The following is an 18,136-nucleotide window of genomic DNA, read 5'->3' as shown; positions in this document are numbered from 1 at the left end:
TGAATAAACCCTTTCTGCAAACAGAAATGGGACTCTGGGTTGTCAGGTGTTGGGTTACAATAGACTTTGAGGCAGGGGACATTTTACCAACATAAATACAAACCTGTCCCTATAGGGAGATGTTGTCAAATACTGGGTTATGGAAAACATTCCCATCAAATATGAGAAAAGGATTATTACGCTATATCAAATGAATATTTAGATCTCAGCCCCCAATGTGCACTGGACTGAAACGGGGCCCTGGGACCAAATAATGCAAGACTGCTTGAGTGGCAAAGGGATAGGGTGGCTAGGTGACTGAGGGAGGAGAGTGGGTCGCCTTGGTAGTGGAAATATCCCCCAAACCTGGTGCAGAGCTCTGCTGCTTTCCTTTAAAAAAATTCTTTACTCCCAAGTTCCTTATACTCCCCGGTTTCCCTGACCATTTGGAGAAAATCGGGAGAAATTTGGCTTTGAAAACAGTCTGTGGTCCCCGCATTCCCAAGAGACCTGGAGATTTCAGCGCGAAAGTTCCCAGATTCAGTGTCTTTCTAGGCCCTCTAAGTCTCTCAAGTGAAGTGACTCGCTGTCAACTCCCCACTTCAGGGCCTCTGGCCCGCGGGGCTGCAGGTCACCTGGGCCTCCAGTTTGGAGAGTTTATGAAGTTCCTCACAGTTGTAGTGTTTTTAAGGCTTGTTTTCTTCTTGACGCTTGGGAGGAGAGATCCATGAGGCGGTGGGTTAGGGGCAAGACTAAGGGGTCTGTTCCCGAAGCAGCTTTGGAGGCAGGCCTCCCAGGGTTAGCCCTCTCGGGCTAGGGTTTCCTTATCGCGCCCTACCAGGTCCGCAGGTCTGAAACGGGGGAGGTGGGGGGCAGTCAAGGGCTTCAAGGGAAACACACACAAGCCGGTTCCCTTTTTAACCTGCTCCCCTCCCGGAATCACCCTTCTAAACGGAGGGTTGGCTGCTAGAACGCCTGGTGCTACTTGAATTCACAGCAAACACAGTGGGACGTTTTCGGGTTGCTTGTTTGCTTCCAGGGCAGTGCAGAGAAAAGCTGAGAGGACATGGGCAGCTGTGCCGCCAAACGGTTGGTCATTGCAGCAAACTCGTATACGCCCCGGTTTCGCATTCGATTCGCCCAGACCGCCAAGAGCTGAGTTCAGAGTGCGCTGTCTGGAGCTTGCCGGCAGACGGCTCCGGGACTGCATTCTACCCCGCTTCGCACTGAGCCATTGTGCTACCCTGCGTCGCTGTAACCACCTGCTTTTTATTTTTGTTTTCTTGCATTGCAGGAGAGACTCCGTGCATTTGTGGTGGTAGTCTGCCTTAGGCCAAATCGGTACTCTTAGGGGTCTAGAAACACGCAAATAACTGTTTCAACAAAGTTTTATGCTGTCATCTTGTGCAAGGGCTCTCCCCCACCCCTACCCAAAGACACTGGGGGGGGGTGTGTGTGTGGCCCCATCCCTTTCCATAACTAGATTGCTGAGTCCGTGGGCATTTGAATTGGGGCACGCGAGACCTCCGTTTATCGCTCAAATGCCGTTGGGCAGGGAGGAGATCATATGCGGTAACTTTGGGGGCGCTAGCGTGATTCCTGCGTCCGCTCTCTGAAAGTTTATAGACCCAATACTTAAGCAAATCCCCCATAAGAGCGCTTCCCGGCTTTTCAGGACAGAGACTTTTTAAAATTAAAACGTGGGGAGGAGGGTAGAGAAATAAACTCTGCACCAGAGAGAGAGGACAGTTTTTTCCTTTGAAATAGCCTGCAAAATGGGTCGTCATCCTTGGGCCAGCAGGTTTTCAAAATCAATCATTTTCTTCTATAGCAGCAAAAGAAAAAAATGTTGCAAAAGGAAATAAAGCCATTTCTCGAACCAATTCCAATGCCCTGCCCCCAACTCCTCCCGCCAGTGGCCGCGGGGCCTGGCTCCCCCCAACTTAAAACCCTCTCGGCTCACTCCGGCAACCAAGTGCACCCGCAGGGCTCTGGTAGGCTCCGGTTCTCGCGGAGCTGTGTTTCTGTGGCCAAGGGTGGGAATGAAAGCGGCCTTGGTCTCGGTACCGCCAAATCAGGCCTGGAGGGAAGGGAAGAGAGCGAAGGGCACCTCCACCCTCACCCGCGCTGGTCCTCCCTTCCCCGCCCCGCGTGCACCGCCGCGTCCCGGAGCGCCGCAGTCCCGCCCGCCGCGGGCAGGGAAAGCGCAGAGAGCTTGGAGGAGGGGGCCTTGAGCGCCCCCGTGAGAGTGGCCCGACGGCGGATGGCAAGGAAGGTGAAGTGCAGGGACTCGAAGGGCCCGAGCGGAAAGGAAGGAGGCAGGCGTGGAGTGGGGTGGGGAGTGCAAGGAGACCTGGACCTCGAGGGTGGGGGTGGGGGTGGCGGTGGGAGGGAGGAGGAGTAGGGGGAGGGCGGCGGAGGAAGTGCCGGGCCCGGCCTGCGCGCGCGGGAGCTGCAGACGAGCTGGCTCAGACCATAATCAGAGCTCTCGCCGGCCCCTGGCAGCCGCCGCAGCGCCTCGGCGAGGGAGGACGTGCTGGCCAAAGCAGCGGCAGGCGGAGACGCGACCGGCGTGAGATTGGTGGGGCGCCAGTCCGGTGGCTGAGGCTGTGAGCGCCGCGGGAGCCGTAAACACGGCTGCAGCCCCTCCGGCCATCCCGGAGCGCACGCGGCCGCGGGGACTGCTGGACCAAAGACTGCGCCGCCCGGAGGCCGCCCCTGAGCGGGCCTCCCAACCCGTCGTCCAGCGCCCCCTGACTCGCTCTCGCCGCCAGCCCGCCAGCTCTTCCGGGAGCCCGGGGCATGAACGGCTACGGCTCTCCCTACCTGTACATGGGCGGCCCCGTGTCGCAGCCGTCGCGGGCGCCCTTGCAGCGCACGCCCAAGTGCGCGCGCTGCCGCAACCACGGCGTGCTGTCCTGGCTCAAGGGCCACAAACGCTACTGCCGCTTCAAAGACTGCACCTGTGAGAAGTGCATCCTTATCATCGAGCGGCAGCGGGTTATGGCGGCGCAGGTGGCGCTGCGCAGGCAGCAGGCCAACGAGAGCCTCGAGAGCCTCATCCCCGACTCGCTGCGCTCCCTGCCGGGACCCCCGCCGCCGGGAGACGCCACCTCTGCCCCGCCGCCGCCGGCCTCGCAGCCGTCTCAGCCGCCGCCGCCGCCGCCGCCGCGCCCCGCTGTGGAGTTGGCTGCTGCCGCCGCGCTGCGCTGGGCCGCGGAGCCCCAGCTTGGGGCGCTGCAGGCGCAGCTCGCCAAGCCAGGTAAGAGCAGCCGCGGGGCCGGACTGGGCCCTGCGCGTGGGCGAAAACACTTCCAAGCGGCTATTGCTGCTTTGGCTGGGAGGCTCGGAGGCGAATTTTTGGGAAGATGGCCCGGCCTTCCGCCCCAACTCCAGCCGAGCCGGTCCTTACTCTCTCGGCAGAAGCGATCTTCGGTCTGGACCCGGCGAGGTAGGAGGTGAACCCAGGCGCCCACGGGAAAGGCGCCTCGGGCTCGCCAATTGCCTTCCCCAGGTTAAAGGGGGACGGGTAAATAAAGAGGTCGAGGCAGGACCAAATTAAAATCCGCGTGGGCACACACCATCGTGCGGCCAGGCTTTCTTGCCGCAGGCTTTAGAGGGCCTCGCATTTGCAGGTTGGGATGGGTAGGTGCAAGGAAGGAGCCAAGGCCCAAGGCTTGGATGACTCTGGGTGTTTTTCTCGGCCCCCGGGGAATTTGAGCGAACCCGAAGCCTTTCAAGTAGCCTACTGTGGCCTCCAGCCTCTTGCAGTCTGTTGAAAGAAGCCCTATTTAGAAGCAGTAGTAAACAAGGCCCAGAAAGGCCCCCGCACTGATAGCGGGGACTCAGAATCTAGTGCGCCCAGAGTCAACCAACTCCTTTTGCAGAATTGCTCAGGTCCTTTAACACCATTCCGCAGGCAGCCCTCAGCAGTCACCGTGGTCTTAAAGAAACAAACAAAACGACCTACAGTGAGGAAGGCCAGCCCTGGAGAGTCCTTTCCCCAGTTCTAGGTGGGCCTGCGCCTCATCCTGTCCTCTCCTCTCCTCTCCCCTCTCCTCCTCTGCTGTGGGCAGATTCCTCCCCTCACCTCTCCATCCGGTTCCCTCCTTCAGGCCTCCAAAGCCTTGCAAACCCCAGTGGAGCCTTTCCTCCTGGAGAACGTCTAGTTTACCATCCTGCCCAGCCCAAGTGCTCCTTTGATTTTAAGCTCGTAGAATTCTGTGGACAGGTGTTTGGTCTTTCCCTTTCACTGGGGCAGATGTACAAAGGAAAAAAGCCCATCTTCTCAGGGAGGGGGTTGAGGGGTATGCTGGAATTCAGAGATGGAAGGCCCTGGAAGGCCCAAAGCCCTTCTGTGGGCAGAACTAATGGTACAGCTTCTGCCTTCCCCCAGTCTCCCCCCACCCCGAAAAAGACTGTACCTCTGGCTCTTGGAGAGAGGCTTTCAGCAGCACTGTACTGCTGTGTGGAGCCAGGGAAACATTTAGGGTGAGCTGGTAGGCAGCCTGGCAGGTGCAGTCCTGCTGCCCTGTTGCTCCGTTATGCTCTCCAGACCTGAAGCTCTGAGAACATCTTATGGGAAGAGCAGAACTGGGTGTTTTAAGGACAGAAGTGAGTTTACTGGACATGGATTTTGTGGATGTTTAATCCAAGGTAGAATATAAGCATTTCTCTGAGTAATGTCCGCCCACTCCCAGTTGACTCTCGTTTGTCAGTGTGATCTCTTCATACTTATAGGTTTGTCACAGAGGAATAGGAGGGGGGCGGGGAAAGGACATTCTTTTTGTTTTTCTCCTTTAAGTTAGAGCAGGTAACTAGGAGAGTTTTGTCTCAGTTCTCCATGCCAGTAACTTTCCTTAACCTTTCCATTTCCAGTTTCTGTGTCTCCATTTCCCCCAACACTAGGTCGGGAGTTTTGAGTTTGTGACAGTGGTAGCATCTTGCAGTGGCCACCTGCCCAAGCAGCACCCGTGTAATAGTGCTTTGGGTTCTGGGGGTCCCTGTCCAAGAGGGGATTCCTTTCACATTGTGTGCTGTTCTAACCATTCTTTGGGATAGCCAGAGTTCATGCTTTCTATAGAGTCACAAAACCAAAAATAACCCTGGGAGGCGGGGAGGGAGGGGCAGGCAGAAAGGCCAAGCAGCAGCCTCGGTAGCAGAAGGATACATGCTTGGGGAGAATAGGAGAGGGAGACGGCAACTGGACAAACCAGACCTGGTGCTCTCTCTTTTACTCAGAACTAAGTGTTCTGGGATGACCTGAGCCTTTCAAAATGAAAACAAGTAATTGCAAAGGAGAATAGGATTTACCACTAGAAAAGGTCAGAGTGATGGCTTTGGGGGCCTAAACTATCAGGGATCAAATGCTCAGGTCCTAATGCATACCTTGCACGTTTATTATGTAACTTTTGTTTTCTGCTTTCGATTGGTTCGGGCCCCATAATTCCATTCAACACCAACAAAAAGCCAGTCACCAATCCGATGATGGCGAGAGAGGGCAGGAAAGGAATAGATAATTGTTTTCCATTAGGAAGGCAAGTATACAAGTGGATCGGCTCTATGCAATGCTTTGTACAGAGAAAGCCCATTTGGGTTTTAAGTTAGGGAAAACTGCCTGAATGGGACTGTATGGATTTTTCCTTTTTTGGCAGTTGTTCTTATGATGCATTTGTATGTAACATACCATGCATATTGAGAAGCTTGTCAGATATGGTCCTGGGCAAGTAGCTCACTATGTAGAGAAGTAAATGAAGCTCTGTTTGAATGGTAGTAAGTTACATGTACAGTAAGTTCACAGACCATTAGGAATCTCTAAATATCTCCTGGTGATTTATGGAGATTTGTTTCTTTGTGATTTCAGTGTCAAAAACATGGTTGGTCTCTTTAGTACATAGCTGTGGAGACATTTGCTTTTTTTGTTGGCTCCAAATGCAAGTGCACAAACACACAGAGTCTTTCCCCCTCTCCAGAAATCCTTGTGAAAAGTACACGCCCTAGAGAAGGGAATGTTTGCTGGGCACCGCTGGAGAAAAAAACACCCAGTTCAGGGAGCCACATTAATACCAAGACTCAGTTTTGTAGGTGGAAGAAATTTCTTTCCCAAATTCTCCTTCCGATTCTTTAAAGGAACAGGGATTGTTTTATCTAACGGTGTATCATGTTTAACATCCCTTTTAATGTGGAGGTGGTTGTAAGGAGAATTTTCATATTCTCAGGTTATTACTTCTAGCAATGGATTAAAGCTTTTTTTTTTTTTTTTTTTTTTTTTTTTTTTTCCGTTTTGGGTGTACATTTCCCCTGCTTCTAGATTATCATCTACGACTGGCCTGGAATTACTAGATTTTGATTGAGCCCCAAATTATAGTCTAAGCTTCTTTAAATCTATCCTATTGATGCGTTTCTCTTTCATTTCCTCTTCACTCCCCCCTCCTTTCTGTCAGGAAAATACCTGGGGAAGCTTGAACACCTTTCAGCTCTTAGAGTATCTGAGTCAGCAGCCTCAACCAGCCAAGCCAGCCTTTCAGGGCCTGGGCTGTAGAGCTGAGGAAAGTTAGGGGTCACGACCAAGGTGAGAGGCTGAAGTTACATTCCTCTGTTTGGCTTCCTCCCCCACACCCTACCCTTGCTCCAGGAGAATGGCCTGGGTCTCCTCAGGCTGCCAGAGGAAAGGGCTGTGGCTACAGATTCTTCCTAGGTTTACATCTGCCATCAAAATAAATACGTAAACAAGTTGTTAAAAAATTTCTTAAAGGAAAAGAAATCTAAAACATCCTATTTGATTAGGAGTAAGAGAGCAGGATTAACTAGGAAAGTAGGGTCTCCTTTCTTGTTTATTTCTCCTGAAATGGAGAGAACAAGAGACCTATAGGAAGGGAAGTTGGGAGATTTTGGAAAACTGCCTTTATTTGATTTGACCTCCTGTCCGGCACCTCCTAGCATCTTTATGCTTGCTCTGGGCTTTTCAGCTCCAGCTTGATTAGGTCCTGTCTGGTCAGCTTCCTAGTTTTAAATTTTACTTTAATTTTTTTAAAAAAGAGACACGCACCTGCATGGATGAATGTTGCCAGAACACCGGTCCAGGCCAGGATGGGAAATTCTCCACGGCTAGAGGCTGAAGCAAAGGAAAAGTGGGAGAGGCCTCAGAGTCACTCGTGAAGGGTAGCTACGAATTTAAAACAGGGTCTGGGTATTTCAGACGCTTTGATTTGGGCCGAGGGGCCTGACTCAGAGTTGCATTTTAAAAAGCAAAAACCAACCAAACGAAAAGGAAGAAGCGAGACCGCACTGGTCTTCTCCTAAACCTTACCCACGTCTGGCTCTGGAGGGCGGACGCAGGGCTGCTCACGGCTCCGGGCCTTTCCCACCGGCGCCCAGCGAGTTGCCGAGTTACGGACCGGCTTCTTGGGCCCCGGCGCAGCCGAGAGCGCAGCGAGTGGAAGTGCGGGGCGGCGGCTCAGGGACCCCGGGCCGGGTCAGGGATGGATGGGACGCCGGGAGAGGCCCGTGCGGTGGCAGCAGCGCGCTCGCGGCTCCCCTGCGGCCGCCCTGGACCACTGTTCTCTTGCACCCGATCCTCGCGGCACCACCTTCCACTCGCGCTCAGCCCTGTGGGCTGGGTTAGACCCCGCCTGTTCGGTTGGTTGCCCGACTTAGCAAAAAACCAGCAAATAAACACAAAAAAGGGATATCAAATATTGTATGGGGCACACTTGTACTGAAACATCGTGATTTTTGCTAAGTGCAGGTTTAACTGGGCATCCTGCTATTTTATCTGGCAACCCTAGGCCTCCGGGGCGGGCCCAGCCCTAAAGTCCTCGGGGGCGCCCCTCGGGGTGGGCGTAGCTCTGGCGGGTCTCCCAGCCTCTTTCTCCCTGTGGAGCCCGAGCTGCCCCCCCGGCCGGCTCGGAGAGGCGCTGGTGTCCATCTTGTGGATCTGAGCACAGGGTGGACAGGAAAACGGGAGCGTTTTCCACGTCTGGGAACCACAGAGTTCCACTGCCATCCAGGACAGAACCTCCCCCCACCTAACACACCCCTCTGGGTTATAAATCTGGCGGGATAGCCGTGCTCTCGATTGACACAACCAACTCCTCTTTTCCCTGAGGGATGAACTCCCGGGTGTAAAAGATTACGGTAATCACAGGAGGACAGTGTCAATCGAATCTGATAGCAATAACTTTCGGGGAAGGTCAGGCTCAAGTGAAAGGTTACCAAGCAACAGGCATTTTGTTTGCGAAATACAATCAAAGAGCATTGATGAGAAATTCTTGGCTGCAGCGAGTCAGCGCTCTCAGCTAACAGCTTTACAGAGGGAAAGGGAGTGAATCTTCATAAATCAACGTCCCCGGAAGACTTGGAGCCCCTTTCTGGAAATGTTGGACGTTTTCCTGACGGGAAGGCAGGCAGAACCCAGTGGACACCTACGTGCCTGCCTGCCTCTCCTTTCCCTTTCTTTGCCTCTTCCGTTTCTCCAGCTTCCCTCCTTTCTTCAGCTTTTTAACCTGTTGCGGCCCCTCAGCCATTAGTCACTCGGGTCCCTGGACCCCCATGTCTAGTGTGATGGGACTCTGGTGGCACAGTGGGCCTTGCACCGGGGTTTACATGGGCGCTGGTGGCAGAGGTTGGGGCCTGAGTGGTGGAACATTGGTCATCGCGGGGCCCATCACCTTGGGATCCTGTCACATCGCTTCCAAGAGTCCCCCATGGCTTTAATGAGTCACTGCAAACTACTGTTCTCTGAAGAAACTGGGGGAAACTAAAACATAACTAGGAGTGGGTTTTTTTTTGCATTTTATTATACAGTTAAACAGCTATAAAAAATAAGCACAATCAACTACTGAGTAACAATATTATGGAAAACTTAACATTCAGAACATCGGTTTTCTACCGAATCTCTCATCTCTTTTGATTGCAGTGACTGGGCAGACTTAAATTTTACAAAGGTGGGATCGGTGTTCTGCTTGTTTCCGCCCACTAAGTATCACTTGTTTCGTTCAGTAAATGTTCCACTTATAGTCTTTATATGTGAATGTTTACAGCAACATTCCCTCCCATGAATACAGCAGTCTGCCCAGCTGCTGGCCTTTGGGTTACTTGCTGTGTTTCAATATAAAATACAACTCACTGCACAGATAACTTGGAATTTTTGCAAAATATCCTTTAGTAAACTGTAAGCCTCTCAGTAGCCAAGAGGCAAATGCTTTGATCATCTCTGTGTAATCTTACCTAGCACAGTGCCTGGGCACATAGTGAAAGATTTAATGATATTCGTTAAATAGGTGGACGAATAAGTAGCCAGTTGCATTTTTATAACTACAAACACACTTGTAGATTTATAGGTAATTTCCCTCCTGCTTCTTGAAAAGTGCTCCTTTCAGAGTCAAGAAAGAGGTCAAAACTAAATTGTTGCAGGACTTACAAAGTCCACAGTTGCAATCCGCACTTCCTTAAGTCTAGCCCTTTCTATATCAATGTCCGCCAAAATATTGGTCCCCAGGAATCATCTTGATTTCTTCATATGTTATTAAGCCAGTGTCATTAATGATTTTAAAAAAGCAAACATGACTATGTATTTTTAGTTTTCATAAGGTCCCACCCCCCAGCCCCCGGAAGAAAAGGGAAGATTTTAGACTGACATTCATTCCCTGCTGTATGTTGGGTTTTCACCCATTCACTTTTTTACGATTCAGCATTTCTAGTGGGAGATAAGGATAACAGAAAATGTAAAAAGCGCGTCTCCTGTTTGAATTCTGACCGGGCAGGGGTCTTTTCTGGAAGCCCCATCCAGCTGGGGCTCTTTCTGGCCATTGCTCTAAGATTTGTGTACTTTGAAAATGACCCATCAGGGAACAGTTATTGAGAGGTATGTTCCCCAAAGCTCAAGTGAACAGATGAGGGTGTGACAGTCCATGTTTGAAAATGCGTGACATGATTTCAAAAGGAAACAAAAAAGTCCAGTGACTTTTGCGCTAGGAAGCAGCACTCTTTATGCCAGTGCTTTGGTGTTTTTATTCTGGATGTATGCTCTATTTTATTTTCGTAGATAGAAAGAATGGATAAGACCCCCACACCTAAGTGAGGAAGATACTCATCTTCATGTCATGAGCAGAATGTTTTGCATATGTGGCAGCCTTCCTCAACATCTTTCAAATAAATACTTAGGACTTTTTTTTTTAAACTGCATCTTCATATGAAAAAAATCCACTGAAGAAAGTTAAAATTTGCAAACTGTAATTTTAGATTGGAAGTCCCTTTTCTGTGGGTGTTCATTCTCTCTCCTTAAAGTCTTGTAGCTATCTCATGGCATAGATATATTGTGAAGTTGGAGCACTGTTTTCCATAGCAACAGTGTCCTTCTCAATGGAGCATCTACTTTTTCAAAAAAAAAATCTTTACCCTTGTGAAGAGTTTATTTCAGGGATGGCTGTGAGTGTTTCTACATCGTGAAAAATATGAAATTGAAGAGTGAACATTTGGTAAGATTTTTAAAAATATCTAGATGTTTAGCTTTAAACATAGAAGATTATGTCACTTTCAGTAACTGGTTTGTAATATCAGATGAGAGTGATTTCTTTCTACTTTTAGTCTAGTAGTTTTTGGCTTTTAGCACCTATATACTAGGAGTAAAAATATTATCCATTGAAATATATTCTTACTCTTTAATGTTCTAGGAATTAGGGTGTCAGTTTCAAGGAGAAAGAGGTTAAAGCATTAGGGGAGTATTTCCTTTCCTTTTTCATTTTGATACTGGGCAGTTTCACATTTCTATATCTGGAAAGGCCTTTGTGTTTTAAACCAACCGGAACAATTTGTAAAGTTCATTTAGGGAAAAATCTACAGATGTAAAGAAACACCCGTTATTAAATTACGCTTTATCACTGGGCCCAAAACTCACCCTCTATAATTACTTGTGAAAGTCTGTATTTATGACAGTAATTTACAATACTTCTAGTTTAGGCACAACAATACAACCAGTACTTGACACCATAAATTTGCAGGGCTCATATGTTCCGACCTTCAGAAATTATCGCTGGGTAAGGAGTTATTCTTGGTACAAGGTGAGAGGCTAGTCTTCCCTTGCCCGGTTCTGTATCCCCAACAGTCTTGGATGTTGTCTGGGTGTCTGCTTACCTGGCACCCCTTAGCAGGACGTTATGCGTTGCTCAGGGGTGTGGGCACCACGGGTATGTCCCACTCACTGCTTCATTCAGTGGCTTCTGTCTCCCCTTTGAGTACAGTATAAACAGTGCTGAGCTCAGTTGGTTGGAATGTTCTGAATTTGTAGATTTGATTCCTGTGACATCCGGTTAGATTTTCTCACTTTTTGGCCATAGCCTGCCCACCCCTTTGGAGAGGCTGATCAGCCCAGAAATCTTCAGAGAGAAAGTGTGGATGAATGGGCACAATCCACCACACTCTGAGAAGTCACCAGAAGCTCTTGCTGCACTGGGGATGTCACAGTGGCAGGTGCAAAGGGTAGCACAAAAAATATGAAAGAGGCCTCATGCAGTCTAGGGGTTCACAATTGGTAAACAAGCTGCCAATCATAGAGGCTTCTACTGTGGCCTGTTCTGCAGATCCGGAAACTAGCTTCAAAAGTTAAAATTTTGTATTGCCTGATTTAGAGTCCTGCCGTCCAATATCCAGTTGATTGGGACAGTATGTCCTTTACCATCTTGAAAAAAATACTACGTTTTCATAATGTTAGATATGTCAGATTAGCCAGAACATCATTTCTTAGTTCCCTTTTGGCTAAACTTCTGCCATTTGAATAACTTTCTTCTGGCGTCTAAAGCATTCTGTGGAAGACTAAGCTTGGTAATAGAGCTCGAAGCATTTTCCCCAAATGTCTCCGGTGTTTGCAGCTCATCCAGAGTGGGGAAAAGTTACCTTTTAAAGTGGGAAGGTATTTTTAGGTTCACACATTTCTTTTAAAAATATCACAATCAGAGCTTTTTAGCTGTATTTACATACCTTTTTGTTTCCTAGAAGAACCAGTTGTTCCTTGCTTTAAAAAAAAAAAACCCAACAACCCACCATCCCCTGTATTGCTATGACACTGTGTATCATATTTCTTTCACTTTTTCATTGTGGTAAAATATACATAACAAAATTTACTATTTTAACCTTTTTTTAGGGACACAATGTAGTGGCTTTAAGTATTTTCACAATGTTGTGTGGCCATCACCACTTTCCATTTTCAGAACTTTTCCATCATCCCTAACTGAAACTCAGTACCCATTAGACAATAAGTCCCCCTTACCCCCTGCCCTAGCCCCTGGTAATACCATTTTACTTTCTGTCACTATGAGTTTGCCTATTCTAGGTACGTTATATAAGTGGAATCATAGATACTTGTCCTTTTGTGTCTGCCTCACTTCACTTAGCGTGATTCATCCACATTGTAGCATGTGTGACAATTTCATTCCTTTTTGAGGCTGAATAATATTCCATTATATGAATGGACCACATGTTGTTTATCCATTCATCCATCTTTTTTTTTTTGCGGTACGCGGGCCTCTCACTGTTGTGGCCCCTCCCGTTGCGGAGCACAGGCTCCGGACGCGCAGGCTCAGCGGCCATGGCTCACGGGCCCAGCCGCTCCGCGGCATGTGGGATCTTCCCGGACCGGGGCACGAACCCGCGTCCCCTGCGTCGGCAGGCGGACTCTCAACCACTGCGCCACCAGGGAAGCCCCCGTCACCCATCTTTGATGGACGCTCGGTTGCTTCCAGTCTTTGGCTCTTGTGGATAATGCCGCTGTGAACATTCGTGTTCCATGTGTGCAGATTTGCTGCTCAGCAATTTCTGCCTGGCTGTGTTTGCTTTCCCCCTTGCACATGCGTCTTATTTCCCCAACCTGGTAATAAATTCCACAAGTTAGGGGCCAGTCTTATACATCCTGGTATTTTCCACCCTTTATTCTGTTTTCCTCAGTGGCTTGCAGGTTACAGCAATACAAGTACTTGATGCTGACAATAATAGATAATGAAAGCGAAAGAAATAAGAAAACTGTTTAGAGGAGCACAGTATTGAAAACACTATTTTATGTCCATATTTTCCCCACGAGAGTATTTGACTTGTTTTCCCAAGCTCCGCTGAGCAGGGGCCAAGATCCAATTGTGTGTTGAGTTCAGTGCTGAGTTAGCATGCTGTCACCGTCCGCTTACTGTCAAGTGTTTAACGATAGCGTAACACCGAGAGGTAGGCGTGGGGTCCTGAGTCAGGAAAATGTAGGCAGGTCTAGCTGATTAGAATATGAAGATATGGAAGCTTTTCTGTTGCTGTTTTTCTCGTTGGGATCAAGGACAAATACCACATTAACCCAGGGGGTGAAAACTGGGATTCCAGTCCTAGGAAGTTGCAGGAGAGGATATGTCAAATTTCTCTTGCAAAAAATAGGTGTTTTGTGCATATCCCAGAGTTGTTACAGAAAGCAGAAATGGCTTCATGTGTGTGGGCTGCAAACGATCCCCACGTGGACACTTGATGTTTTGTACCGGAAAAAAGAAGCAGTGTAAATAAAATGCAAATTTGGGACAACTACGAATTTGTATCAGATTTATAATTGAAAGTTTCACTGATACAGTTTAAGAATTTCTTAAAGTATTTATTTATGCCTAGGACATATTTATTGCTTTGTGAAGAATCAAAGTTTTGTTTTTCAATTATAATTAAGGTACATCCCATATTAGAAGAATGCTCATAAATGGGCCTTTGTTTAAGGCTTTTTATTTACTTTTAAAAATAAATTAATTTTCTTTATTTCTGGCTGCGTTGGGTCTTTGTTGCTGCGTGTGGGCTTTCTCTAGTTGTGGCGAGCGGGGGCTACTCTTCATTGCGGTGCGCAGGCTTCTCATTGCGGAGGCTTCTCTTGTTGCGGAGCACGGGCTCTAGGCACGCAGGCTTCAGTAGTTGTGGTTCACGGGCTCCAGAGCGCAGGCTCAATGGTTGTGGCACACGGGCTTAGTTGTTCCACAGCGCGTGGGATCTTCCCGGACCGGGGATCGAACTCAGGTCCCCTGCATTGGCAGGTGGATTCTTAACCACTGCGCCACCAGGGAAGTCCCTGTTTAAGCGTTTTAAAATAAACAACAACAAATAGGAGGAGATGGATTTTAGAAGCTGCTTTGATGAAATTTCACCAGCTGGCTATCTACACATAATCAGGTGTGCCCACTGAGAAGGCGACAATGAGGCTATTCAGGCAGGGCAGTGGATAAAAATCCACTCGCATATAGCTTGTTAATAAAGAATATGTTTCTTTATTATGAAGATCTCTTAGAACCTACTTCTGCAAGCAGACCAATCTTACTTATTTACTTCTTCCTTCCTTCCTTCCTTTCTGCCTGTTTAGCACCGTAATACTAGCCCTTGTTGGGGGGTGATGTCTTAAGTCAAAATGTTAAATTTGCAACTCGTTTACTTCACGGCAAATCTCTGCTTTATTTGGGAAGCTTTTTGTTTTGTTTTGTTTCTCTCTTCTTTTAATATAGTTCAGGAAGGTATCTTGAAGTTCTCTCCATGAACTTTACTAATGAAACAGTTCATGAAAACCTGTCTGCTTCTTGCAGCCCAGGTCCTGGAGTTATGGACGCACTGCTTCACTGGTGGATCTTGCTCCCTGGCAGTTTCACAAGCCTTCTCCAGCCATTTCCTTCTTTCTCTCTGTAGCCTGTCCCACATCCAGATTTCACAGCTGGTTTTGCTTACCCTGTAGTGTGGGTTATAGGCAACCAAGTCTGCCAGGACCTTGAGTGGGCTTTTAAGAAAAATTTCAATGTATAGAGGCTGCCTGTTTCACTTTGGCAATCATATCGACTAGTTATTGTACATGGTATCCTGATGAAGCATACTGACGACTAGTTCACAGGACATTTGACACAAAATCTGCCTATGGGAAAATGGATTTAAAATATTAAAATTTCCCATATATGACGGTATATGCGTCGTGCACCGGCTGTTAATGTCCTTGAATGACACCGGCCACCTCATTTGCAGAAGAGGGACCAGAAGACAAGCCTGAGTTCATTTTCCTGTTCTTCCCTGGATGGTGTTTATCCCCAGCCTGGCCCCTATTTAGATTGTTAGCGCTAGACAGCCACATCTGTGGTTGTAGGTATCGTGTTTCCATTCTGTGTTGAAGGCAAGCTTCCCTGCACACACCATTCTGAGAAATCACTCCGATTTCTAGATCTTTATTTTCAGGTATTTTTTCCCCATTTGCCAGTGACACACTGGATATTTTTAAGGCTTGCAGTATGTTATAACCCACGAGGAAGCAGTTCCCCTTGCAGAAAGCCCATGTAGGGCCCTCTCCTGAGCACATCTGTTCCCCTTTACACACACCAGGAAAGGATTAACCCAGCTGTTCTCTGCTTTTCAGATTTGACTGAAGAACGACTGGGGGACAGCAGCACAGCGGACACCACTGAGACCTTCAGTGACAAAGACACGGACCAGAGGAGCTCCCCGGACGTGGCCAAAAGTAAGGGCTGCTTCACGCCAGAGAGCCCCGAGATAGTGTCGGTGGACGAAGGGGGGTATGCGGTCCAGAAGAACGGAGGCAGCTCCGAGAGCCGACCCGACAGCCCCAAGTACCCCGGGGAGCAGAATCACCTCCTGATCGAGGGCCCCACGGGGACCGTGTCTCTGCCCTTCAGCTTGAAAGCCAACAGACCGCCCCTGGAAGTGTTAAAAAAAATATTCCCCAACCAGAAGCCCACGGTGCTGGAGCTGATCCTGAAGGGCTGCGGGGGCGACCTGGTGAGCGCCGTGGAGGTCCTGCTCTCCAGCCGCACCTCCAGCTTGGCCGCGGACCGAACTGCGGCAGAGCCCGAGGGCCTGGTGCTGCCCTCCAGCGGGCACATCTTTGAACACACCTTGAGCTCCTACCCCATCTCCTCTTCCAAATGGTCCGTGGGCTCGGCCTTCAGAGTCCCAGACACGTTGAGGTTTTCCGCCGACTCCAGTAACGTGGTCCCCAACCCCCTGGCCGTGCCCCTGCAGCACCCGTTCCCCCAGCCCCCCCGGTACCCTCTGATGCTGAGGAATACTTTGGCAAGAAACCAGTCGAGCCCCTTTCTTCCCAACGATGTCACCCTGTGGAACACCATGACGTTGCAGCAGCAGTACCAGCTGAGGTCCCAGTACGTCAGCCCTTTCCCCACTAACTCTACCAGCGTCTTCAGAAGCTCACCTGTCCTCCCCGCCCGCGTCCCCGAAGACCCTCGGATACCCATCCCTGACGATGGGTGTCCCATCGTGTCAAAGCAGTCCATTTACGCCGAGGACGACTATGACGAGAGGTCTGACTCCTCAGACTCTAGAATACTCAACACTTCATCTTAAAGTGCTACCCGATGGGTGGTGACCAGGTGACATTGTCTGTGCATTTGAACCCTGGCCCCCCCTTGAGGAGAGGCCACATCCTGTGTATACCTTTTCCTTCTGTTTTACAAAGTGACTGTGCTTGATTCTATACCTTAGCAATAAAAACATAACTTATTTAATTTCTTGCACTTCACTGGAAAATGCCAAATAGCTCTGCTCTGTGGCTTTAGTGCTGAATGTTCGTTGTAAAAGAGAATAGTCTTGGGAAAGCCTGGGGCCCATGGAAGATTTATTTGGGGATGTAGAGCTGAAGGTCAGCCTTGCCCCTAAACTCAGCCTGGAATGTTCAATAAAATAGTATACTTGAATGAATTTTTTTTTTTTTTGCGGTACACGGGCCTCTCCCGTTGCGGAGCACAGGCTGTGGACGCGCAGGCTCAGCGGCCATGGCTCACGGGCCCAGCCGCTCCGCGGCATGTGGGATCTTCCCGGACCGGGGCACGAACCCGTGTCCCCTGCATCGGCAGGTGGACTCTCAACCACTGCGCCACCAGAGATACCCCTTGAATGAAATTTTGTAAAAGAGGATTCCTTAGGATACGTGAAACCTAAAGGCAGTGGTTCGGTTGCAAACGGACTATAAACAGGGACCTTATACTCCTATGCTAAAAATCCTTGCATTTTAAAGAGAGACTGCACTTAATAGAGTGAACTGCTCACATGCTTATTTAAGCTTGGACAGTTTTCAGAGACAAACTCCATTAAGAATTATTCTTTTCACATGGCTGAATCGAAACGTGTAATGTCGATGTCAGTGTAAAGCCAATCACAGCTGTGAACTGCATGAAATGTATTGTGAAATGAACACAAGATTAAGCTTTGTGAGGTTCATGTAGCATGCTGAGGACTCTAGAAAAAATAAACTAAGGAGATGATCTTGGTTGATGTCATTTCTACTTGTGGAAAGAGGATCTCTAAAAATAGAAACTTGATATAAAAGCTACTTACCAGTGCATGGATCAAGGCTTCAGTTAAATGCGATGTCCCTTGAGAAATATGAATGGCAAAGTTTGGGGGCTGCGTTCAGAAAGACAGAATTTATTTTTCAAGAATAGACTTAATTCAGCCCCTCCATCCGTTTATTTGTTTCTTCAACAGATAAGTATTGAGTGCCTATTACGTGTAAGAGGATGCTCTTTGTATGTTATGGTCCGAGTTACCTGCCCGTTGAGTCCAAGACAGCAGGGATTATACGATGGAGAATCTCATTAAAAACAAAGTAAAAATGAAAACATCTACAGTGTGGAAAGTAAGCAAAGTGCATAGCATGGTACCTGACACAGAGAAAGTACTCCATCCGTGAGAGCAGTTACTCCTGTTAAGTTCAGTATATACTCCCTATTTGCATTCAGGATGAAGAAGTGGATTCCCTCATTCTCACTTGGGGAAGATGCCATTCTGGCTTTGGGGGATGACCACAGCAAAACTTCAGGGCTTTTCCCCTTCATTTAAAAAGCATTTTGGGGGGGCTACTGTATATGGCAAACTTCTTGCTCAGGTATTTTTAACAGTGAGTTTTAGAACAACAATGTGCACTGGTGCCCACACCAACCACTTCTTACTCCTTTCTTCAGAATGCTGGAGAGGAAAGATGACTGCCCAGGTCAGACAATAAACTTATGAATGTGGAAGGGAGAGAAAATAAGTGAAAGCCTCTACATGACAAGGATGCAGAGAGAGCTCCCAGCACAAGAATAAGTCTTGAAGGGATCTTCATCCTGGGAGGAAGAAGGGCAAATCCTCTCGGCCTGAGATGCTCCTC

General features: G+C 48.7%; 1 protein-coding gene across 1 annotated transcript; it reads left to right on the top strand.

Annotated features, from left to right (window-relative positions):
- The first annotated feature begins 2,781 nt into the window (after positions 1 to 2,781).
- DMRT3 (doublesex and mab-3 related transcription factor 3) lies at positions 2,782 to 16,332 on the top strand. Its single transcript, XM_065879702.1, has 2 exons — positions 2,782 to 3,241; positions 15,368 to 16,332. Exons 1-2 carry the CDS (start codon positions 2,782 to 2,784, stop codon positions 16,330 to 16,332), a joined length of 1,425 nt encoding a protein of 474 aa, XP_065735774.1.
- Positions 16,333 to 18,136: the final 1,804 nt, after the last annotated feature.

The sequence above is a fragment of the Phocoena phocoena genome, chromosome 6, assembly GCF_963924675.1.
Source record: "Phocoena phocoena chromosome 6, mPhoPho1.1, whole genome shotgun sequence".
In the NCBI taxonomy this organism is placed as follows: Eukaryota; Metazoa; Chordata; class Mammalia; order Artiodactyla; family Phocoenidae; genus Phocoena; species Phocoena phocoena.
Note: the sequence above shows the minus strand (reverse complement) of the source record. Positions and strands in the feature narration are given on the sequence as shown.